Source organism: Pogoniulus pusillus, chromosome 16, assembly GCF_015220805.1.
Source record: "Pogoniulus pusillus isolate bPogPus1 chromosome 16, bPogPus1.pri, whole genome shotgun sequence".
In the NCBI taxonomy this organism is placed as follows: Eukaryota; Metazoa; Chordata; class Aves; order Piciformes; family Lybiidae; genus Pogoniulus; species Pogoniulus pusillus.
Window position 1 is genome coordinate 22,361,553 of NC_087279.1, and position 22,118 is coordinate 22,383,670.

At 47.4% G+C, this 22,118-nt stretch overlaps 1 protein-coding gene across 4 annotated transcripts in view; it reads left to right on the forward strand.

Moving 5' to 3' along the window:
* The window catches only part of PTPRG (protein tyrosine phosphatase receptor type G), a 623,046-nt gene that overhangs the window by 594,552 nt on the left and 6,376 nt on the right, over positions 1–22,118 (forward strand). For all 4 annotated transcript variants that reach the window (XM_064156968.1, XM_064156969.1, XM_064156970.1 and 1 more), the window contains 10 exons: positions 1,013–1,147; positions 1,529–1,701; positions 2,710–2,845; positions 3,179–3,325; positions 6,292–6,385; positions 10,187–10,263; positions 10,695–10,823; positions 13,929–14,075; positions 14,845–14,987; positions 21,351–21,486. In XM_064156968.1, coding sequence (XP_064013038.1) covers positions 1,013–1,147; positions 1,529–1,701; positions 2,710–2,845; positions 3,179–3,325; positions 6,292–6,385; positions 10,187–10,263; positions 10,695–10,823; positions 13,929–14,075; positions 14,845–14,987; positions 21,351–21,486 — 1,317 coding nt within the window. The remainder of the gene's footprint in view (positions 1–1,012; positions 1,148–1,528; positions 1,702–2,709; positions 2,846–3,178; positions 3,326–6,291; positions 6,386–10,186; positions 10,264–10,694; positions 10,824–13,928; positions 14,076–14,844; positions 14,988–21,350; positions 21,487–22,118) is intronic.

Genomic DNA, 22,118 nt, shown 5'->3' on the forward strand with positions numbered 1-22,118 from the left:
TAGAATCACAGAATGCTTTAGGTTGGTGTCCTGGGTTCAAATGCAGGTTCCCAGAGACTCTAATAAATTTAATAGACCCAATGACAATTTATAGAATTTATAGAGTGCCCTCCCCTCTTCCCCCTCCTTTTCCCAAGAGACAGGGAGAGAGAGAAAGGTAGGGACACCCAAATAAATCAATCTCACTCGATTTGGAGGTAGGGGAGTTTACAAAGGACAAGGAAGGGAAAACAGCAAAATACAAAAAAGGGATGGATACAACCCGAGAAAAGGTGATGGTGTCTCTGCCTCGTGGCTGCCACGTGGTGTGCTGGTATGCAGTATGGGTGTGTGTGTCAACAGGGAGCCAAGGCAAAAGAGGAAGAGACAGGAAACTCCTGTCTCTTTTATACCACAGGAAGTGGGGGAGAGTGGGCTAACCATCACCTGGAGGGTGGCCCACCCCTGGAGAGAGGTCAAGACCCCTAGGGTCAGGTTCAGGGTTACTCTCCCAGGAGTGTTAACCCTATACAGTTGGAAGTGACCTCAAAGCTCATCCAGTTCCAACCCCCTGCCATAGGCAGGGACGCCTCCCACTAAAATGGGTTGCTCAAGGCCTCATCCAACCTGGCCTTGAACACTTCCAGAGAAGGAGCAGCCACAACCTCCCTGGACAACCTGTGCCAGTGTCTGACCACCCTCACTATAAAGGACCCTTTCCTAACATCTACTTTGAATCTCCCCTCTACCAGTTTAAACTCATCCCCCCTTGTCCTGTCATTACAAGACATTATCAGTAGTCTCTCCCCAGCCTTCCTGTAGCCCACTCCAGATACTAGAAGGCCACTGTTAGGTCTCCTGAAATCCTTCTCTTCTCCAGGCTGCAGAGCCTCAACTCTTGTAGCCTGTCCTCATAGCAGAGATGCTAACATAGCTAGCCACAATCTGGCTTTACTTTTAACAAGCTCTAAATGCAACTATAAAGCAGCAGGTCAAACCCTTAGCCAACCCACTCAACTCTGTCCTTGTTCAGAGAAAGTGCGACCAGTACTGGCCGACGGAGAACAGCGAGGAGTATGGCAACATCATCGTCACGCTGAAGAGCACAAACGTTCACGCCTGCTACACTGTGCGCCGCTTTACAGTCAGGAACACAAAGATGAAGAAGGTGAGAAAGCCTTCACTGCTCTCATCCAGGTGCCTTCTGCTTTGTGTAGGAGGCAGGAGCAAAACTCAGCATCTGCATAGGCAACTCGAAGTAGCAGGTGGGTGGGAAATGGGTAAATCACGGCAGGATGACAAGGGACCTGGGGAAAGAGGTGACTTCATTTTCTCGAGCTCACCGCTGGTTTGGTGTCGCAGCTGCTGCCCTCATTACCTGTCCCCACATGTGGTTTTAAACTGAACTCTGTCTCCACCTAGCAGGAGGCAGAGCTGCAGAAGATTTCTTCCAGCACTTTTCCAGCTGAGCAAGCCAAGAGGATTGAGTATCTTTCTAAGCTCCCCCTCCCTCATCTTTCTCTTCCTTCTGTGCACACATTGCACGCAGGGTCAGAAAGGAAACCCCAAAGGGCGGCAGAACGAGAGAACGGTTATTCAGTACCACTACACTCAGTGGCCTGACATGGGTGTGCCAGAGTATGCTCTGCCTGTGCTAACCTTCGTTAGGAGATCCTCTGCAGCCAGAACCGCGGACATGGGACCAGTGGTGGTGCACTGCAGGTAGGATGGCTGTGATTAACTCTTTGTGCGCAGCATGTGCCCTTCCTTACGTGCCAGCCAAGGCAAACGTCGTACTTTATTAACACACAAGGAGCGTGCAGGGAGATCTCAGCTTACTTCACCTACATCTTCAGACAGCTCCCATGCAAAAGCTTCCCAGTTGCATTTGTGTTGTGATACTGAGCTGCTGAGCGTTGATTGCATGGATGTGGTTGCGCAGCTGCTCGTACGAAGCTTGTTTGTAGCCTGCCCATTCAGTGCATGGGCAGGGCAGGATCACCTCTGCTGGCAGCCAGCCATGTGAACAGATGGACAGCTGGGCACGTGATTGCTACTGAAGCACACTAACATTCACTGGAACTTGCAGTCAACAGAGGATTTCCCTTAAATTCCCCTAAGGGATGTGATTATCTTCACCGTGTATGAAGGAGCCATAGCCATAACCAAAAGCAGGGGATGGTGGGAGGCAGAGCTCCTTCCCGAGCAGAAATTGGGAAGCTCTGAAGAGTTTTGCTCTCAGTCCTCTCTCTCAGGCCTAAGACCACCCTGCTCACCCTGCTCCTCTTCAAGGAGTCTTGCCTCCACAGGATTACCCCACTTTTATGCCTTTCCATAGTGCTGGTATCACTTGCATTTCCAGAGCTGAATTACAGCTCCACTGTAAAGTTTAAGCCTTACCACCTCAAAACTGAAGCCCAACACCCTGGAGCAACTTGGTGGTCCAGGACAGCAGCAGTTTGGCATGGGGTGGATCTCTTTGTGGCTTCTTCTAGCCAACACCTAGTAACAGCAGCAGTGGAGACAGGACAGCCAAGTGTCAGGCCACAAAATATGTACTTGGTAAAATTCCCAGCAACCCCAAATATTTTGTTTAGAAACTTTCATGGTTGGGACTGGCAAGGAAATCAGAGTCTGTGAACAGAAATCCTTGTTTAGTTCTGTTCTGCTGTGGTGAACATTCGCTTTGGTCCAGCTGTGTGACATGGGATTTTCTTATGTCTTCTGCAGTGCTGGTGTTGGCAGGACTGGTACCTACATTGTGATAGACAGTATGCTGCAACAGATAAAAGACAAAAGCACAGTTAATGTCCTGGGTTTCCTGAAACATATCAGGACACAGCGCAACTACCTCGTCCAGACAGAGGTAAAGATTGCAGCGGGATTGAGTTTAAAGCCATTTTTATGTTGTAATCAAAAAGAAAATGGATTTTACAGTTACATCCCTGTGAAAACTGAATATATCACCAGGCCCTTTTTGCACTGGAATGTCTCTCTTCCTAGACCACAAACTTCAGCTTTTGCCTTTGATTTACTTGGTTGTATGTGCTACACTTGTAACTGTTTATTCTGGACCTGGCAGTGTTTGCATGGGTGGCTTGTTTTGCACACCCTTTCTTTCAGTGTGCTCTACCCCTCTCTTAAAGCCAACTGTTTATTTTATTCCAAGCTCCTACGTGACATGCTGTTGTTTTTCTAGGAGCAGTACATTTTTATTCATGATGCCTTGTTGGAAGCCATCCTTGGGAAAGAGACTGAAGTGTCTGCAAACCAGCTGCATAGTTATGTCAACAGCATCCTCATACCTGGCATAGGAGGGAAGACACGACTAGAAAAACAGTTTAAGGTAAGGCTTATCACTGCCATCCAGAAGGACTTAATTTCCCTACTCTCTTAGGTATGGCCTGACTTCACTGTCAGTTGTCAGAGATAAGGAACCAAACCAGAACACTTGATTAGCACAGCATCTTGAGAAGTTGAGTCCTCAATAGTCTTAGCTACACTGCTGGAAATCAGTGCTAACACGCTTGTAGTCAGAGGTGAGAAAGCAGACACAGACACTGGTTTGAAGCATACCACTGGGCTCCCTGTTTGCAAGGGGGCTTGGAGGTTCCTGAGTTGTGACTCAGTTGTGACTGAGTTGGAAGGCAGAAGGGCTCTGCAGCGGGACCTTGACTACCTGGACAGATGGGCAGAGTCCAATGGGATGGGGTTCAGTAGCTCCAAGTGCAGGGTGCTGCACTTTGGCCACAACAACCCCATGCAGAGATACAGGCTGGGGTCGGAGTGGCTGGAGAGCAGCCAGACAGAGAGGGATCTGGGGGTGCTGATTGATACCCGCCTGAACATGAGCCAGCAGTGTGCCCAGGTGGCCAAGAGAGCCAGTGGCATCCTGGCCTGCATCAGGAATGGTGTGGTCAGCAGGAGCAGGGAGGTCATTCTGCCCCTGTACTCTGCACTGGTTAGACCTCACCTTGAGTACTGTGTCCAGTTCTGGGCCCCCCAGTTTAAAAGGGACGTTGAGATGCTTGAGCGTGTCCAGAGAAGGGCGACGAGGCTGGGGAGAGGCCTTGAGCACAGCCCTACGAGGAGAGGCTGAGGGAGCTGGGATTGGTTAGCCTGGAGAAGAGGAGGCTCAGGGCAGACCTCATTGCTGTCTACAACTACCTGAGGGGAGGTTGTGGCCAGGAGGAGGTTGCTCTCTTCTCTCAGGTGGCCAGCACCAGAACAAGAGGACACAGCCTCAGGCTGTGCCAGGGGAAATTTAGGCTGGAGGTGAGGAGAAAGTTCTTCACTGAGAGAGTCATTGGACACTGGAATGGGCTGCCCGGGGAGGTGGTGGAGTCGCCGTCCCTGGAGCTGTTCAAGGCAGGATTGGACGTGGCACTTGGTGCCATGGTCTGGCCTTGAGCTCTGTGGTAAAGGGTTGGACTTGATGATCTGTGAGGTCTCTTCCAACCCTGATAATACTGTGACACTGTGTGATACTGTGAGTCTCTGATAGACTTGGCTGGAAGTCTTCTTCCAAACTGTGGCTCTCATGCATACACATGGAGAAAGACAGAAAATGAGGTTCTTAGCACTGCTATTCTTTAGGCACTTGATAAAGAACTGTAAATGTTGTAAGGCCAGGAGACACAACGTGCCTGTCTTACTGCTAATAACTTTGGTTGCTGCTTTTCCCATAGCTGCTTTCATCCTGGCCAAAGAGTTTTTTTTGGGTTGGGTTGTTGGGTTCTTTTTTTTTTTTCATTTCCCAGATCTCCTAATTGAAACCTAAGTTTTTTTCTGACTGGATTTTATTTGAATGCATTTAATATTTTGTGAGACTATGTATCATAAGAAGGTTGTACCTGACATCTGTTTTCATAGCTAAGCTCACTCAGCTATTAACTACCTAAGGAACTGAAACTGTTGAGTTATACCAGGTGCCAAGCTATTCAAACCACGAACAGACTGAATGTGCTTGCAGAAATCTCAGTACTTCTCCATCAGTCAAGACATTCCAGATGCTTAATTGCTGAACAAAAAAAGCAAGCACAAGCACACACATTTGCACACAAAGTGCAGCAGAAGAAAAAAGATGTCTGTATTAAAAAAAACCCAACTATACACATGCCAGTACACAGATGAGTTGGGTGCTGTCTTGTTTAGAATGCCTTTGAAACTGGGATGTGACAAGCAGCAATTATTAAATCTTTCTCTTGTTTCTGTTGCCACCACAAAGCCAGCATTAAAGAGCTCATGCTCTGGTACAGTAGTTTACATTCAACCATCTTAGAGTAAAATTACTCTGAGTAATGAGTGGCTGGTGCAGGAGGTGGAAAAGCCACCTTCACTCTCTTTGCTCTGATAAGAGTTTCCCCATACACAGGGAGAATCCTTAAATACAAACCTGCCTCCCTGACTTGTTTTCCTGCCTCATAAGCAGCCCAGAATGAGCTTGGCAAACCAGAGCATGTATCACAGTATCACAGTATTAGCAGGGTTGGAAGAGACCTCATCATGAGAGGCCTTGAGCACAGCCCTACGAGGAGAGGCTGAGGGAGCTGGGATTGGTTAGCCTGGAGAAGAGGAGGCTCAGGGGAGACCTTATTGCTGTCTACAACTACCTGAGGGGTGGTTGTGGCCAGGAGGAGGTTGCTCTCTTCTCTCAGGTGGCCAGCACCAGAACAAGAGGACACAGCCTCAAGCTATGCCAGGGGAAATTTAGGCTGGAGGTGAGGAGAAAGTTCTTCCCTGAGAGAGTCATTGGACACTGGAATGGGCTGCCCGGGGAGGTGGTGGAGTCGCCGTCCCTGGAGCTGTTCAAGGCAGGACTGGACGTGGCACTTGGTGCCATGGTCTGGCCTTGAGCTCTGTGGTAAAGGGTTGGACTTGATGATCTGTGAGGTCTCTTCCAACCCTAATGATACTGTGATACTGTGATCTCCAATCTCAGGTACTAGCATGATGGGTTCCTCAAAGGCCTGGCAGAAAAAGACATTCTAGAGGAATGATCTGGCTTTTATTGCAGAAGAAAACATAAAAGTTGTGTTGTTGAGACCTGCAAAGACAACTAAACGGAGTGTTCTCTGAAATACCTTTCTCTGGAACTTCCTTGTCAGGATGTTTTGGAGCTGAGTGCAGCAGAGCTCTTTTTTCTCCATTAAGCATGTTGTATGAGCAGGACAGTTTGCATCTTGAGTACTTTAAGCAGGTTTAACAATTCAGCTTATTCTCCTACTGATGCATCTTCGCAGGAGTTGGCAAAGAAGCCTCTCTTTGTTTAGTGTGCCGTGAGGACTGACTTGCCACTTGCTTCTCTTTCAGCTGGTTACACAGTGTAATGCAAAATACGTGGAATGCTTCAGTGCTCAGAAAGACTGCAACAAAGAGAAGAACAGGAACTCATCAGTCGTGCCGTGTAAGATCACATCTTCAGTTTGATTACTGCCAGGCACAACTGTTTTGTACTGCATTCCTCCAGTGGTGTGCATGAAAAGGCATAGCCACTAGGAAGCAGAAATGTAATCTTTTGTTCAGACCAAGATGTCTTGTCTTTCAGAATTATCCTGCTGAGACTGAACAAAGGAAACTAGTTACAGTGCCAGCCAGATAGACTGTCCAAGTGAAATGTTAATTTGAAGTGCTTAAAAACTTGAATAATTAGGTGGGGGATAAATCTCTGGGATACTGAGAGAGTTACTTTGATATTGCTCTCAGCTCAGGTGAGATCTCCCAGTGTGATTAGCAAAAGTTGCTTGAAATTCAGCTGCTACACTCAAATTTCATGTGTGAGCCTTCCCCAGATTTGAGGGTGTTTAGTGCCTGAGGCCACAGATTCAGCGTCATGAATATGGAATCTGCACAGTTACCAAGCAGTACAAATTGGCACCAGCAAAGCATGGGCACAAGCTCATGACCATCACATTACCCAGAGTACAGGACATAGAGGTGATAGCCAAGCTAGCACAAAGTACCTCATGGCACAGATACAGTCCCCTGTGAGGTCTGTTAATAAAAATCAAAGTCATAGAACCATAGAATGGTTTAGGTTGGAAGGGACCTCAAAGCTCAGCCAGTTCCAACCCCCTGCCATAGGCAGGGACACATCTCACTGGAACAGGTCACTCAAGGCCTCATCCACAGTGGCCTTGAACACCTCCAGGGAGGTTGTGGAGCACAACCTCCCTGGGCAATCTGTGCCAGTGTCTCACCACCCTTCTCCTGTCCTTACAAGACCCTGTCAATAGTCTCTCCCCAGCCTTCCTGTAGGCTCCCTTCAGATACTGGAAGGCCACTCCAAGGTCTCCTGGAAGCCTTCTCTTCTCCAGGCTGCACAGCCCCAACTCTCTCAGCCTGTCCTCATAGCAGAGCTGCTGCAGCCCTCTGAGCATTTTTGTGGCCTACTCTGGACTGGCTCAAACAGTTCCATGTCCTTCTTGTGCTGGGGGCTCTAGAACTGCACCCAGGACTGCAGATGGGGTGTGAGGAGAGAGAGCCAAGGGGCAGAATCCCCTCCCTTGCCCTGCTGCCCACACTGCTCTTGCTGCAGCCCAGCACAGGGTTGTGTCTGGGCTGCACTCACACTGCAGGCTCCTGTTGAGCTTTTCATCAGCCCAGACCCCCAGGTCCTGTTCCTCAGGGCTGCTCTCAGCCATTCCCCACCCAGCCCAGAGTTGTGCTTGAGATTGCGCCCACCCAGGTGCAGGACCTTGCACTTGGCCTTGTTGAATGTCATGAGGCTGGCCTGGACACACCTCTCCAGCCTGTCCAGACCCCTCTGGATGGCATCAAGTTCACCTAGTTCCAACCCCCCGTGCCATGGGCCACTAGACCAGTTTACCTCATGCAACCTGGCTTTGAACACTTCCAGTGATGAGGCATCCACAACTTCTCTGGACAATCTGTTCCAGTGCCTCACTACCCTTAGAATGAAGAATTTCTTGCTTAGTCTAGATCTACCTTTCTTTCAGTTTAAAACTGTTACCCTTGTCCTATTACTACACTCCCTGATAGAGTCCCTCCCCATCTTTCACAGGATGTTAGGGGTTGGAAGGGACCCAAGTTGATCTTCGAGTCCAACCTGTACTTCAAGTACCGGCAAGCTACTGTAATGTCTCCCTGGAGCTTTCCCTTCTCCAGGCTTGACAAGCCCAACTCTGTCAGTCTGTCACAGGATCACAGAATGTCAGGGGCTGGAAGGGACCTTGAAAGATCATCTTGTCCAACCCCACTGCTGCCAGAGCAGGATCACCTATACCAGATCACACGACAATGGGTCCAGTGTCCAGTAAAGTAGTCTTTGGGTTGTTTTTTTTTACTGTCCAGACATTTTAAGAGGTAGACATCTGGAGTATCTCAACTGCAAATGAACAGCATCACTGTTCATTAAATGTTATGTTCAGCTGCGTTCTGCTGCAGTGAATTTTCCACATTTGTCCTCAGAGGGGAGGTGCTCCAGTCCCCTGATCATATTCATGACCCTCTTCTGTGTCTTAAGCTGTCCAAACCACCAGATGTGATCAGGACAGAAATAGTCCATGCAAGGTTGTGTCACGCAGCTGCCATCATTTCAGTTTGGCACTGGGAAACCTGTCAGCTGGTTTGAGGATGCTGTTGAGCCCAGCCCTCAAACACAGAGAAGCACAGTGTGATGGTTTGGGTGTTCCCTGCCTGCCCCACTTTGGAAAATCACCCAGACTAGACTCAGCAGCTCTGGAAATTGAATGAAGCTTATATTTACAGCCTAGCACAGTATACAAGCAGGTATTTACAATATATACAGAAATAGACAAGGTAAAAAGTAATACAGAAACACAGCAGCCCTCCCAGAAACCTGAGTCCCCAGGAGGGGCTCCCAACCACCCTTCCACCTTCTCCCACCCCTCTACCTTACCCAAGACTTTGCCTTATGCTCAAGGTAGTGTGGAGAGTTGGCCAGGGAGGTTAGGGAGCAGATGGATTAGTCACACAGATGGCAGGTTTGGTTAGAGAGAGAAGTGCAGCCCAAAGTCCAGAGAGAGACAGGCAGCAACTCCCTTATCTATGTGTTCTTGTTCTTACACATCTCAGCAAGCCTATGAGTGCAGCAGACATCAGCATTATTTCCTTTTCACAGCCTGTAATCTAGTTCTCACCAAAACATTCTAGCTAGCTTCAAACTAGCACACATAGATCTGCTGAAGAGCACACACATGCTTCTGGGTGATTACCCCGTAGGGAAGAGGTTCTTCTCTGGAGGTTGTGTCCAGTTCTGGGCCCCTCAATTCAAGAAGGAAGTTGAGGTGCTGGAACATGTCCAGAGAAGGGCAACAAAGCTGGTGAGGGGCCTGGAGCACAAATCCTATGAGGAGAGGTTGAGGGAGCTGAGGCTGTTTAGCCTGGAGAAGAGGAAGCTCAGGGGTGATCTTATTACTGTCTACAACTACCTGAAGGGAGGCTGTAGCCAGGTGGGGGGTGGCCTCTTCTCCCAGGCAACCAGCAACAGAACAAGGGGACACAGTCTCAAGTTGTGCCAGGGTAGGTATAGGCTGGATGTTAGGAAGAAGTTCTTCACAGAGAGAGTGATTGGCATTGGAATGGGCTGCCCAGGGAGGTGGTGGAGGCACTGTCCCTGGGGGTCTTCAAGAAGAGCCTGGCTGAGGCACTTAGTGCCATGGTCTGGTTGATTGGTTAGGGCTGGGTGCTAGGTTGGACTGGATGAGCTTGGAGGTCTCTTCCAACCTGCTTGATTCTATGATTCTATGATTCTATGATTCTATGATTCTCTCACCCTCTAGCTGGGAGGAGTTAAGCGATGGTAGTGCTACAGAGCAGGAGGGGAAGCAAACTACATGAGCTGGGTTTGTGTGCTGCTGGAGACAAATGGAACGCTAGAGCCAAGAATTACCTGAAATCCCCTGTTATCCCTGCATATACTGTTATTTGGTAATTCAGCCTGCTGTGAAAATCTTTGCTATAGTAAAATTTGATTCCTGAAATTACTTTGTCCTTGTGGGAATATTGTGCAACATTCTCTTTTATATCCTGTGCTAGCAGGCAGTGCTTTAACACAGTTAAAGTGCTGGCCTGCTCCTGCGGGAGATGGGAGCTGCACACTGCTTGGTTTGTTAACGTCTGAGAAATTCTTACTTTCTGCATTGTGCCATGACCAGACTTTGATTGTTTTTTTTTCCCCTTCCTTCCTTTGTTTGTTTCCTTTTCCTTTCTTCAACCCTCACAGCTGAGCGTGCTAGAGTGGGCTTGGCACCGCTGCCTGGAATGAAGGGAACAGATTACATTAATGCCTCTTATATCATGGTGAGGAAGCCAACACCTAATTACAAAGTAAAATCAATTCTAAGGTGCTAAATACCAGATGCCTGTAATTGTCTTAATTCTGTATGTAATGGCTGTGTATTAACAGATGAGATTTTAACACTTTCCCCATAATGTAAAGCTATTAAGGGTGTTTTATTAAAGATTGGTGCCTGAAAAAAAAATTGAACACAAGATGCATTTAGGTGGAGTGTGTATTGCCATGAGATACAGGCAAATAAATACTGGGATTTAGAGTAAATGAAAACAACAGGGACTCTTCAGAATGAAAATGGAGCTGCAAAATTACAGCCTGTGTGCAAATATTGTGGAATAAAACGAAACAGGGTCATTATGTGTCCCCAAAGATGAAATTAATGCTTTGAAAGTATTGAAGGTAGTAAATAACTGCGTGGTTTGTTTTGCTGCAAAAGGGCTACTACAGGAGCAACGAGTTCATCATAACCCAACATCCACTGCCACATACAACTAAAGACTTCTGGAGAATGATCTGGGATCACAACGCGCAGATCATCGTCATGCTGCCAGACAACCAGAGCCTGGTGAGTCAAAGGTGTCCCTCCCTCCACAGTGCCACAGGCACTGAGCCCAGCTGGCCACCAGCACGGGCTCACTCACCTACAGGCTATGGCTGTTTCCTGGAGGAAAGAAAAACTCAGGTTTTGACCCACTGTCTCAAACGTTGCTGTAAGCTTGTTACCAAAAGACAAGTTCCAAGATGTGGGGCCCATTTGTGGCTCTCCCCTTCTGCCCTCACCTCTGGGAAAGACCTCCTGAGCTGGATGGACCACAGTGCTTACAGGCAGCACACTGGTGATGATGACCTCTGTGGAGCTCCTAAGGGCTACCTGGCTGGTAGGACACAAGGCACTGAGGTTACTGGGTGGCTGTGATGGTTTGGGCTCTTACCCGCCCCCCCACACACACTTTGTATTTGCCCCAGCTAACTCAGACGGACCCTGGGAATATAGATGAAGCAATTTATTTACAGCTAGCAGGATTTACAAGCAGCTATTTACAATATATACAGTTATATACAATTATATACAGAAATATACAAAGGATAAACAATACAAAAGCACAACTCCCCTCCCAGAAATCTGAGTCCCCAGGAGGGGCTCTCAAACCACCCCAACACCTCCCCCAGCCCTCTCAACCTTACCCCAGTTCTCAGGAAGAATAGAGGTGCGGCCAAGAGGTTAGTAGGAGCAAGGTTAATGAGATGTGACCAGGTGTGAAGGCAAAGGCAGAAGAAAAAGACAAAATGGAGAAAGTTTACTTCTTCTTCCCAGAGTTCTCAGCATAACTGTGAGAGAAGGAGACACCATGTTTTCATTCCACTGCCTGTTATCAAGTTCTTTTACCAAAACATTCCAGCTTGCTTCTAACTAGCACAGTGGCCATGGGTGAAGACTTGGAAAGGAGCAGAATGTAAGGGAGCTGGGATTGTTCAGCCTGGAGAGGAGGAGGCTCAGGGAAGACCTTATTGCTCTCTACAGCTACCTGGAAGGAGACTATAGGCATCTGGGGTTGGTCTCTTCTCCCAGGCACTCAGTGATGGAACAAAAGGACACAGTCTCAAACTGTGCCAGGTCAGGTTTAGGCTGGATATTATTAAGAAGTTCTTGACAGAAAAACTGATTGGCATTGGAATGGGCTGCCCGGGGAGGTGGTGGTCAGCATCCCTGGAGGTGTTTAAGAAGAGGTTGGATGAGGCACTTAGTTCCAGGGTTTAGTTAATTAGAAAGGTTAGGTGATAGGTTGGACTCGGTGATCTTAGAGGTCTTTTCCAGTCTGGCTGATTCTGTGATTATTTGCCTGGGAGGTTAAGACTCAGCCCACACAAGAGCGTGGCTGTGCAAGGTTACAAATGCTGGGTTTGATGAAAGCGAAAAGCAAACACCTATGTTAATTTAAGTGGAAATAATGAGAGGGAGAGAATGAGGAGACACAGGTGAAGTGCTAATCAGTACTTCCAGATTTGCTAGCACATCTCAAGAGGGCACGTTGAAAAGGATTAAGAACTAAATGGTTCGTTTTTTCATGCACGCATCACCGAGGTGAACAGGCGATTGTAGCCAGGAGTGGAAGAGAAAACACCTTCATTACAGCAAGAAAATAGCAGTCATGAGGGGCTACTAAGGAGGCAGCAGTCAATATGCTTCCTATGTGTGGTGTGATGAAAGGGATTGCAGGCACTGCAAGGCAAAGAGCATTCAGAGAAATCCGATCGAATCAGAAGGTGCTAATGAAATGGAAGTGTGTCAGGTGGAAATGAAGAGACTGATCTTGTCTTTAGGAGTACATGAAACTGCTCTGGAGAGCAATAGTGGTTAAAAGGTAAAGGAGAAGCATTAAACTCAGCCACATCCCTTGCAGGGACACATGGTCCTTCCTTTCAGCGTCGCTGTTCCCAGGGTGGAAGCTGGTGGGCAGGGCAGTGGCATCTCTGCATTGGCTCAGTGTTCGGTGTGGGTTGTGTTGGCTGGCAAGGAGGGGTGGCACGGGACTGAGACAGCATTAGGTTGCTGCATGTTTAATGCCAAAGGATAAGATGAAAACCTGTCAGGTAGCCACAGAGATCACTCCCCCAGCACCCAGCGATAGTCCACTGCTTGCTGGCCCCTCTGCTTTTTGAGGGCAGAGTTGTCAGGGCGCTCAGGGGACACAGGACTCTAAGTCTCACTCTCAGAATAAGCAGCATTTTGCACATCATGTGCATCAAAGCTCCAGGCCCACAGAAATAAGCCTGCTTTGGAGACGTGCTCATGGCCTCAGCAGGATGAAGAAGATTTGCAGCTCGTGTTTTCTCACGGGCTGTTCACAGTGCTGTGCATGCTGCCAGGGTAGCCTCTCTGCTTATGCCGCAGGGACAGCAGACCCCGTAAAGCCCAGGAGGAGGAACAGGCTTTGCATGTGTGTGGTGACAGAGCCTAATTTCCTTTCTCTGCAGTAAATTAGGAATTCACAGTTATGTTTCTAAGGAATAGCTTTGACAGGATGTTATCTACATCCTGTCAGTTAGGCTACTTAAGCACTGAGCTTCTTCAACCATTCACAGTCTCGCTGAGATTTTAGTGTTCCTTCAGCAGAGGAGTTTTGATGGAGAACTTGCATTAAGCCAGGGATTTTTTTTTTAAAGGATAAGAATATCTGAGTTTCTTCCTTCCCCTTCACTCCTAAAAATTCAAGCCCTACATAAGTATCCATCAATCTTCTACCTAGACTTGATCCACAGACCTTGAATTTTGGATTAGATCACAATAGAAGCAAATTAAAAATAGTAAGCAGTGCCTTTTTTTAAAGGTCAGTGAGGTTTTTCCTAAACAGATATCTGACTTAAATGCAAAACCTGTAGGCTGGTGGTAATAAAACCCAGGATATAATATAAAGGTTAAATATAAGATAACTATTTCCCTATGAAACCAATTAAAAGGCAGATGTTACTTGTTTGGATACACAAAGGAAGGATCCAACAGGCTTGCTGCTTGTTGCAATAGTCAATTTGGTTTAGACAGAAGTCTTTTTTAAAGGTCAACTCCTGATCACCTGTGTTTATCAATCCAATTTTTTGATCCACTGGATTTTTGTCAGTCACAGGCAAGGTATCTGAAAGGCTGCAATATTGTTTTGTTTCGTTCCTCCAGGCAGAAGATGAGTTTGTGTACTGGCCAAGTCGTGAAGAATCTATGAACTGTGAGGCCTTTACTGTGACCCTTATCAGCAAAGACAGACTGTGCCTCTCTAACGAAGAGCAAATTATCATCCATGACTTTATCCTTGAAGCTACCCAGGTAACATAAAGCTCCAAATGTGGGTCTTGGCTTTTCACCAAAATGCTGCTGATGTCATTTAAATATGGAAGCAGAAGAAGAGTTCAGAAACACTTTGGAAAAAGATTTACTTGCAAACACATGTGCATGGATGTTGCTGGCAGGGGGAGGTATTCTTGTTGGCTCTTGCTCCTGCCTGCTTGCAGGTAGATTGCTCTAGCTGGCGAGATCCTAGCATTAGTTGTTTGTATTACTTGAAAGGGAAGGGGTTTCATTTTGAAACCACTCGATTGAATCGTTCTTTGTAAAGTACCCCAATTGCTCTATTTCTGCTTGTAGAATTCAGCATTTACACTTCATTTAGGGGTCTTAATTAAAAAGGTTTACATAAGCAAGTTTCTTCTGAGCTCTAAACCTACCTCTAGTTCACCGTCTAGACTGCAACTGCATTTTGCTGTAAAACCTTTGTTTGAAAGCCCTTTTAAATTTTAATTCTTTGCTTGGTCTTCTCTTGTTTGACTTTTGGGCTGTAAGGTCTCTGAGGTAGGTTTCTATGGCTATAAGCCCTGGACTCAAAACACAGAAGCTTTTCTCAGTTGAACATTTTGTTAAAGCTGCATTATTTCACTGTAAGGGATGCCAGCGTTGCGTGTCTGTCTTCTTCCTACACAAACTGTTTGGAAGAAGAAGGCATCTCTTCAGTTGGTAGTGAGGCACTTCCCTCTTTCTACCTGGAGTGGATAAATGTTAAACTGAAGTAGCTAACACCCAGGCTGCTCTTTTGTTACAGGATGACTACGTTCTGGAAGTCCGCCACTTTCAGTGTCCTAAATGGCCAAACCCAGATGCTCCCATAAGCAGTACCTTTGAACTTATCAATGTAATCAAGGAAGAGGCCTTAACAAGGGATGGCCCCACCATAGTTCATGATGAGTATGTCATCTTTTTACTCCTATTTGTATGTTCAAGGAGTTACTCAGCCACAGAACACTTGTTAGGGGTGATGTCTATTCTTGCATGGAGTGGGTGGGTTTACTGCTATAGGGAACAAGTTCAAGATGCTTACATTTCCAGAGATGTGCTTTCAAGTGGCATCTGAGGCCAAATACGTTTTGCTTAGTGACATTTTTACATTGGTCATAATGTTAGATGGACTCAGAATGTGAGGCCATTTGCTTTGTAAACATTTTGGACTCTTTTGCACCTGTAAGCATACAATACAAATACTACAACCTGTTTCAGATAAGACTCTATGCAGCCCAATATGGGCTGAAGGAAACAGCCTGAGCTCCAGTCTAGCACCTCAGGTGTATGTAAGACAGAACAAGCTCGTCTCAGCTGTGTCTGGCAATGAGCAGCAGGAGTCTCTTGTGAAAAGGGGTCCAGTTTTAATGACAGCAGATTTATTTTTCCTCCTCCTTCCTCAAAAAACACTCCAAGGGGCCCATATGACGCCAAGCAGGAGGGAAGGAGCCAACTAACAGAGGGCCAGCATGCCCCAGTATTGTCTCTCTTGTAGTGCAGTGCTGAGCATTGTCTTGCCAGCTATGCTTGAGTGCCCCATTACAAGGGCACTAAATACTGCATTGCCCATTATTATTTTGCACATATTATGGAGCTGCAAAATATAATAGTAAAGCTGGAGCCTAGGTGTAACAGGATCTCTTTGAAGACATCCTGGTGGGCAGAGCACTTCCCAGGGTCATTGTGCTGTTAAAATCCCACAGAAGCCCAATTTCTGACACTACTCGAGTTGCCCGTAGAGCAGACACTGAGCCAGTGTAAGCAGCTGCTGCACCCACAGCCCTGTTAGGTGTTTTGTCATTGCTACACAAAACACTCAGTGGGGAAGTCTTGGAAATCTTCACCTTCTGTACAAACATGTTGTCACCACACCCCAGTATTGCAGTGGCCAGATCAGCCTTTGTACTGATGTGCGATCACAACCTCGGATCTGCTGCTGGGGGAGCTTTCACTTCACACCAGAGTGTTGCTGCTGCAACAGGTTTTCCCCAACCAACTCCTGCAAATGGTGCCTGGGTCTGCAGCAAGTAGTTTTTTCCCACCATCTCCTGCTATGCTAATCACAGAATTAACCAGGTTGGAAAAGACCTTTGAGATCATCGAGGCCAGCCTATCACCTAACACTTTCTAATTAACTAACCCATGGCACTAAGTGCCTCATCCAGTCCAGGCCAGGGATGGTGCCTCCACCACCTCCCCGGGCAGCCCATTCCAATGGCAATCACTCTTGCTGTGAAGAATTTCTTCCTAACATCCAGCCTGAAACTGCTCTGGTGCAGCTTGGGACTATGTCCTCTTGTTCTGTCCCTGGGTGCTTGAGAGAAGAGCCCAACCCCACCTGGCTACAACCTCCCTTCAGGTAGTTGGAGACAGCAATGAGCTCTGCCCTGAGCCTCCTCTTCTGCAGGCTGCACACCCCCAGCTCCCTCAGCCTCTCCTTGTAAGGCTTGTGCGCAGTGTAAGCTCTGTTGCTTTTTGCAAGCACTGATTAATTCCAAGCTAGTTTTAATATTCATGCTGTGGGTAGTCTGAAGTGAGGTTTTGCTACCCTTGCAGTATTTAAGATTATGTTTTACAAAATTAGAACCATTATTGATTTGGGCATTTCATGCTAAGCCAAAAAAAAGATATTTTATATATATATAATAATCAAAATCACATTCCTAACAGTGCTGAGTCATTCTTTCTCTAAATTACTTTTTTTTTTTTGTTTATTTGTCCTATTCAATGATTTTATTTTTCTGCCTAAACACATAATGTGGATTCTGCTTTTTTTTTTTTTACTGGAGCCTAAGCAAATGTAGCTGAAAATGAAGATTTCCCTTTTCTACGTGCAACAACTATGTCACATAATCCACTAATAATTACATCTGCAGATTAATTCCAACTCTATGGGTTTGCAGATAGGAAATTCATGTGGTATTTAGGCAGTACATGGTAGGATGAACTCAGTAACAGCATTGCAAAGACATTCAGAAATTCCAACTTGAGGCAGTTGTCAAGATCTTTAAATATAACTGCCCATATGTAGGCAGCTAGAGACTAAGATCTGCTGAATAATCTTCCACCAGAGGAGCCTTCTGATTGCTGGGAGCTGGAGGTTATCAGCCCAAGTGAAAATAAGGCCATTAGACCCTCAGAGGCATTTAGTTGTGTCCTACCAGGCACAGGCACTGTCCATTTTGTCCTCTGTCCCTGTAGATGACCAGTCACAGCCATCTCTCCAGTGATGCAGGAGCCTTTCTATAGACTCTTCATCAAATACAGCAGATCTCTTGTGATCTGATTTCTGCTTCCTATATCTAGGCAAATTGAGTTTGCAAAACCCATATGAAATGGAGTCAGCATATGTCATGGTTTCCACAGGAGTGCTGTGGAAAATCTGAGCGGTAATCTTACAGTACCAGATGGCACTGCAGCTCTTGCTGATTATTTCAGTTTTCCTCTCTGCTTCTCTGAGCACTTTACAGAGCAGGTCAGCACTGATGTCCCTATTTACAGCTGGGCACATCTACAGAATCACAGAATGTCAGGGGCTGGGAGGGACCTCCAAAACTCACCCAGTCCAAGCCCCCTGCAGAGCAGGATCACCCGTACCAGATCACACAGGGACACATCCAGATGGGTCTTGAATATCTCCAGAGAGGGAGACTCCACAGCTCCCCTGGGCAGCCTGTTCCAGTCTTCTGTCACCCTCACAGGGGAAAAATTCCTCCTTAGGTTTCCATGGAACTTCCTATGTCTCAGCTTCCACCCATTGCCCCCTGTGCTGTCATTGGGCATCACACAGCAGAGCCTGGCTCCAGCCTCCTGCCACTCACCTTTACATATTTATAACCATTGGTGAGGTCATCTCTGTGTCTCCTCTTTCCCAGGCAGCACAGCCCCAGCTCCCTCAGGCTCTCCTCATAAGAGAGATGTTCCATTCCCTTCATCATCTCTGTGGCTCTGCACTGGACTCTCTCAAGCAGTTCTGGCCCTCCAGTTCAAGAGGGACACAGTACTGCTTGAGACACAGTACTCCAGATATGGGCTCACCAGGGTAGAGTAGAGGAGGAGCAGAACCTCTCTTGATCTACTAAGCAAACCACTTCAAATCCACCCCAGAATGGCATTGGCCCTCCTGGCCACAAGAGCACATTGCTGGCTCATGATCAGCCTCCCATCAACTAGGACCCTCCAGATACTCTTCCCCTTCAGTGCCTTCTAACAGGTCAGTCCCCAACCTGTACTGATCTGTGGGGTTGTTCATTCCCAGGTGCAAGATGCTACACTTGCCCCTGTTGAATTTCATTCAATTTCTCCCTGCTCAACCTCCAGCCTATCTGGACACAGGCTTCCCTAAGTCACAGAGCACAGCCAGGACACAGCTTTGGTCTCTAGAGTACTGGGAGAGCAGAGGAGAGTGAAGGCTCTTCAGAAACTCTTTCCAGCCTGTGATGGTTTGGGTGTTCCCTGCCCCTCCCCCCCAACTTTGGAAATCACCCAGACTAGACTCAGCCAGCTCTGGAAATTGAATGAAGCTTATATTTACAGCTAGCACAATAGACAAGCAGATAGTTACAGTATAGACAGTTAGAGACAGAGATAGACAAGGTAAAAGGTAATGCAGAAACACAACAGCCCTCCCAGAAACCTGAGTCCCCAGGAGGGGCTCCTAACTGCCCCTCCACCTTCTCCCACCCCCCTGCCTTACCCTAGATGTTGCCTTGTGCCCCAAGGAAGAATGGAGGTTCAGCCAGGGGGTTAGGAAGCAAAGTGGATTAATCAGAGAGATGGAGAGTGAGGTTAGAGAGAAGTGCAGCTCAGAGCTCAGGCTGTGCTTGAGCTGCCTTATCTATGTTTATACTCCTGTTCTTATGCATCTCAGCAAGCCTATGAGTGCAGTAGACGTCACCCTTGTTTGCCTTTCACAGCCTGTGATCTAGTTCTCACCAAAACATTGTAACTAGCTTCAAACTAGCACACAGCCCTTGCTGCTTGGAGTCCTCTGTGCCATGCCCCAGTGCTGCTCTTGTGATTCAGACGTGCCCAGAGATTTAGCAGCAGTGAGATTTCTACCTGAGCAGTATCTCAGGCACACGTTGAGTTGTGCTCCTGACGAATAACCGCTGCTCAGGTTCTTAGGAAGTGACAGCACAGCTCAACTCTTCAGAATTGGTAATGTCTCCTGGGTGCCCAGCTCAGGGCTGCTGCCTTTTGCCGATGAGTCAGACCTGAGGAAGACTTTTTGAGCTGTGCCCCGTTTGCTGGTGAGCACCTCGTAGCCGTTGTTAGTCTTCTGTAATTGTCAGATGTGGAGGAAGAGGCAGAGTCTCATTTCTCTCTAATCGTTTGTGTTTTGCTTGAGCTCCCACTAATGAATTTCAAATCCACTCGGCTATAATGCAGGTGCTTTCAAAGTCCGAGTGCCATCTGAGAACTGATTTCAGGGTTGCACTGGGTGTTCTGAAGTGGCTCACGTTCTGCTGCTGATACAGCTCTCGGGGCTGAATGCTGCAGACATCCTGACCTGACTGGTGTGCCACCGAATTTCTCCTAGAGATTCAAGTGACTCAAACTTAGCCAGTAGCAAACGAGCATTTAATAGACACAAAGGTGAATTACAGTAGGCAAATACTGTTCGGTCTGGAGAAGAGGAGGCTCTCAGGTGACCTTATTGTAGCCTTCCAGTATCTGAAGGGGGCCAACAAAAAAGCTGGGGAGGGACTTTTCAGCATATCAGGGAGTGACAGCACTAGGGGGAATGGAGCAAAGCTGGAGGTGGGTAGGTTCAGACTGGCCATGAGGAGGAAGTTGTTGAGCATGAGAGTGGTGAGAGCCTGGAATGGGTTCCCCAGGGAGGTGGTTGAGGCCCCATGGCTGGAGGTGTTTAAGGCCAGGCTGGATGGGGCTCTGGCCAGCCTGCTCTAGGGTAAGGTGTCCCTGGGCATGGCAGGGGGGGTTGGAACTAGATGATCCTTGTGTTCCCTTCCCACACTGACTGATTCTATGATTCTGATTCTATGAATTAAGACTACAGTGTTAAGGATGGTTCTGAACCTGGGTTAGAAGTGACTTGTGATGAGGCCAATACAAAAATTATCAAGTAGTTTATTAACTAGATAAAGAAAATGTCCCCAGACTTATTTACAATGAACACAGAAAGATTCTGTTATGTGGTTGGTAAAACTACTTTTGCAGGATGTATCTATAAAGTCAGGTTAAATTTACATGGTTTAGGAAAGGCTTTAGGAAATGTTTACAACTGGAGAGTCTTGGAGCACAAACTGCTGTTTAAACTTTCACAAAGCTCAGCCAAGGGAGTTAGTTTACTCACTGGTTAGAGTCTCAGTATTTGTAATCCAAAAGTATACATAGAAGTATAAAGGAGGAAGAATATAGTCCCAGCCCCGTGGTGGCCTTCCACGCGGTGATGGTGCAGTGGGGCTTTGCTGCTTGTGTAGCTCAGATTGAGCAGATCTGGGAAGATCTATGAACACAAGGCAAGTCTTCTGTAGCTCTCAGGAGGTCATCAAAGTGCTCAGCCACTTGGGCAAAGCAGGATTCAGGTTTGCAGGCTGAAGCAGTCCAGTTGGGTGCTGTGTATAGCAACAGAGTCAGCCCTCGGTCTGGAGCAGCGTCTGGTGCAACTTGTTGCTAGGTTGTCACCTAGACCTGGCCAGAGGTACACAGACATGGGTTTGGCTGAGCTCAACTGGGCAACTATATCCCAGTGTGGGGCAAGCTGTTCCAGTCCCTTGGCTCAGCGTGGAAGACAGGCAGGGTCAGGGCTGCCTTTCATGGGGGAGGCAAGTCCCCAGCTAGGCAGTGCAAGGCATGCAAGGCAAACGGGTAGCAGACAAAACAAAGGTGGCAGCAGCAAACAAACAAGTTGGCTAGGGGTTGAGGCATTTTGATGAGTGTCAGTGACCAACAGCAACAGACAAAACACCCCTGGAACCAGTCCTAAGTTATGTCACCAACAAAGGGAGATGCACATACCTACCATCTGTGACCTGTGTTTACCAAAGGCAAAGCAGGCTGCAAAGCAAGGCCAAATATGTTGGCTGTGATAGACTGAGAGGCACCAAGCCTTTGCCTGCTTTCTTCAACCCAGAAAGAAGGGGTGGGGGAGGGCAAGGTGGGTATTCAGGCAGGTGTTTAGGACAGGTCTTGGGTATGTATTTGAGGTATAAATTGGACCTCCCACCACATGCATCAACGTGTTCATGACTCTGTGTTTGTGCTCGTGTGTGGTTCTGAGTAACAGCATTTTGGGTGGTTTTGCAGGTATGGAGCTGTGTCAGCAGGAACGCTATGTGCCCTTACCACCCTGTCCCAGCAGCTGGAGAATGAAAATGCTGTCGATGTTTTCCAGGTGGCAAAGATGATAAATCTGATGCGGCCTGGAGTATTTACAGACATTGTAAGTCTTTAAATGGAATATAAATGGGTAGTTTGCAAGGTTTTCATCTGAGACCAAAAAGCATGAACCAAAACACATGTTGCATGTGTTAGCAAGCCCTACTGCAACTGTACCAAGCAGAACTCACACTTGGGCTGGTTTTGTATGGTTGTCTTTTGTTATACACCTCAAACCCACACTGTAAGTCTCTGCCCTGCAGTTAAGCTTATTTCTTGTACAGAGATGGGGGGAGGGGCACTGTTCAGGCAGCTCTAGCTGAGAGTGGCCTTTCAGCTTGTCATCATCCCCTGCCAGCCCTGTAAGTTAAGCTCTGCTATTTAAACCTGACCTAGTGTGGTCAGGTAAGTTAAGCTCTGCTATTTAAACCTGACCTTAGGCTTGAGGTGAGGAGGAAGTTCTTCACTGAGAGAGTCATTGGACACTGGAATGGGCTGCCCGGGGAGGTGGTGGAGTCGCCATCTCTGGGGCACTTCAAGGCAAGGTTGGACGTGGCACTTGGTGCCATGGTCTAGCCTTGAGCTTTGTGGTAAAGGGTTGGACTTGATGATCTGTGAGGTCTCTTCCAACCCTAATGATACTGTGTGATACTGTGATACTGTTAACTCAGTGTGCAGCACCCTTGCCTCAGTGCA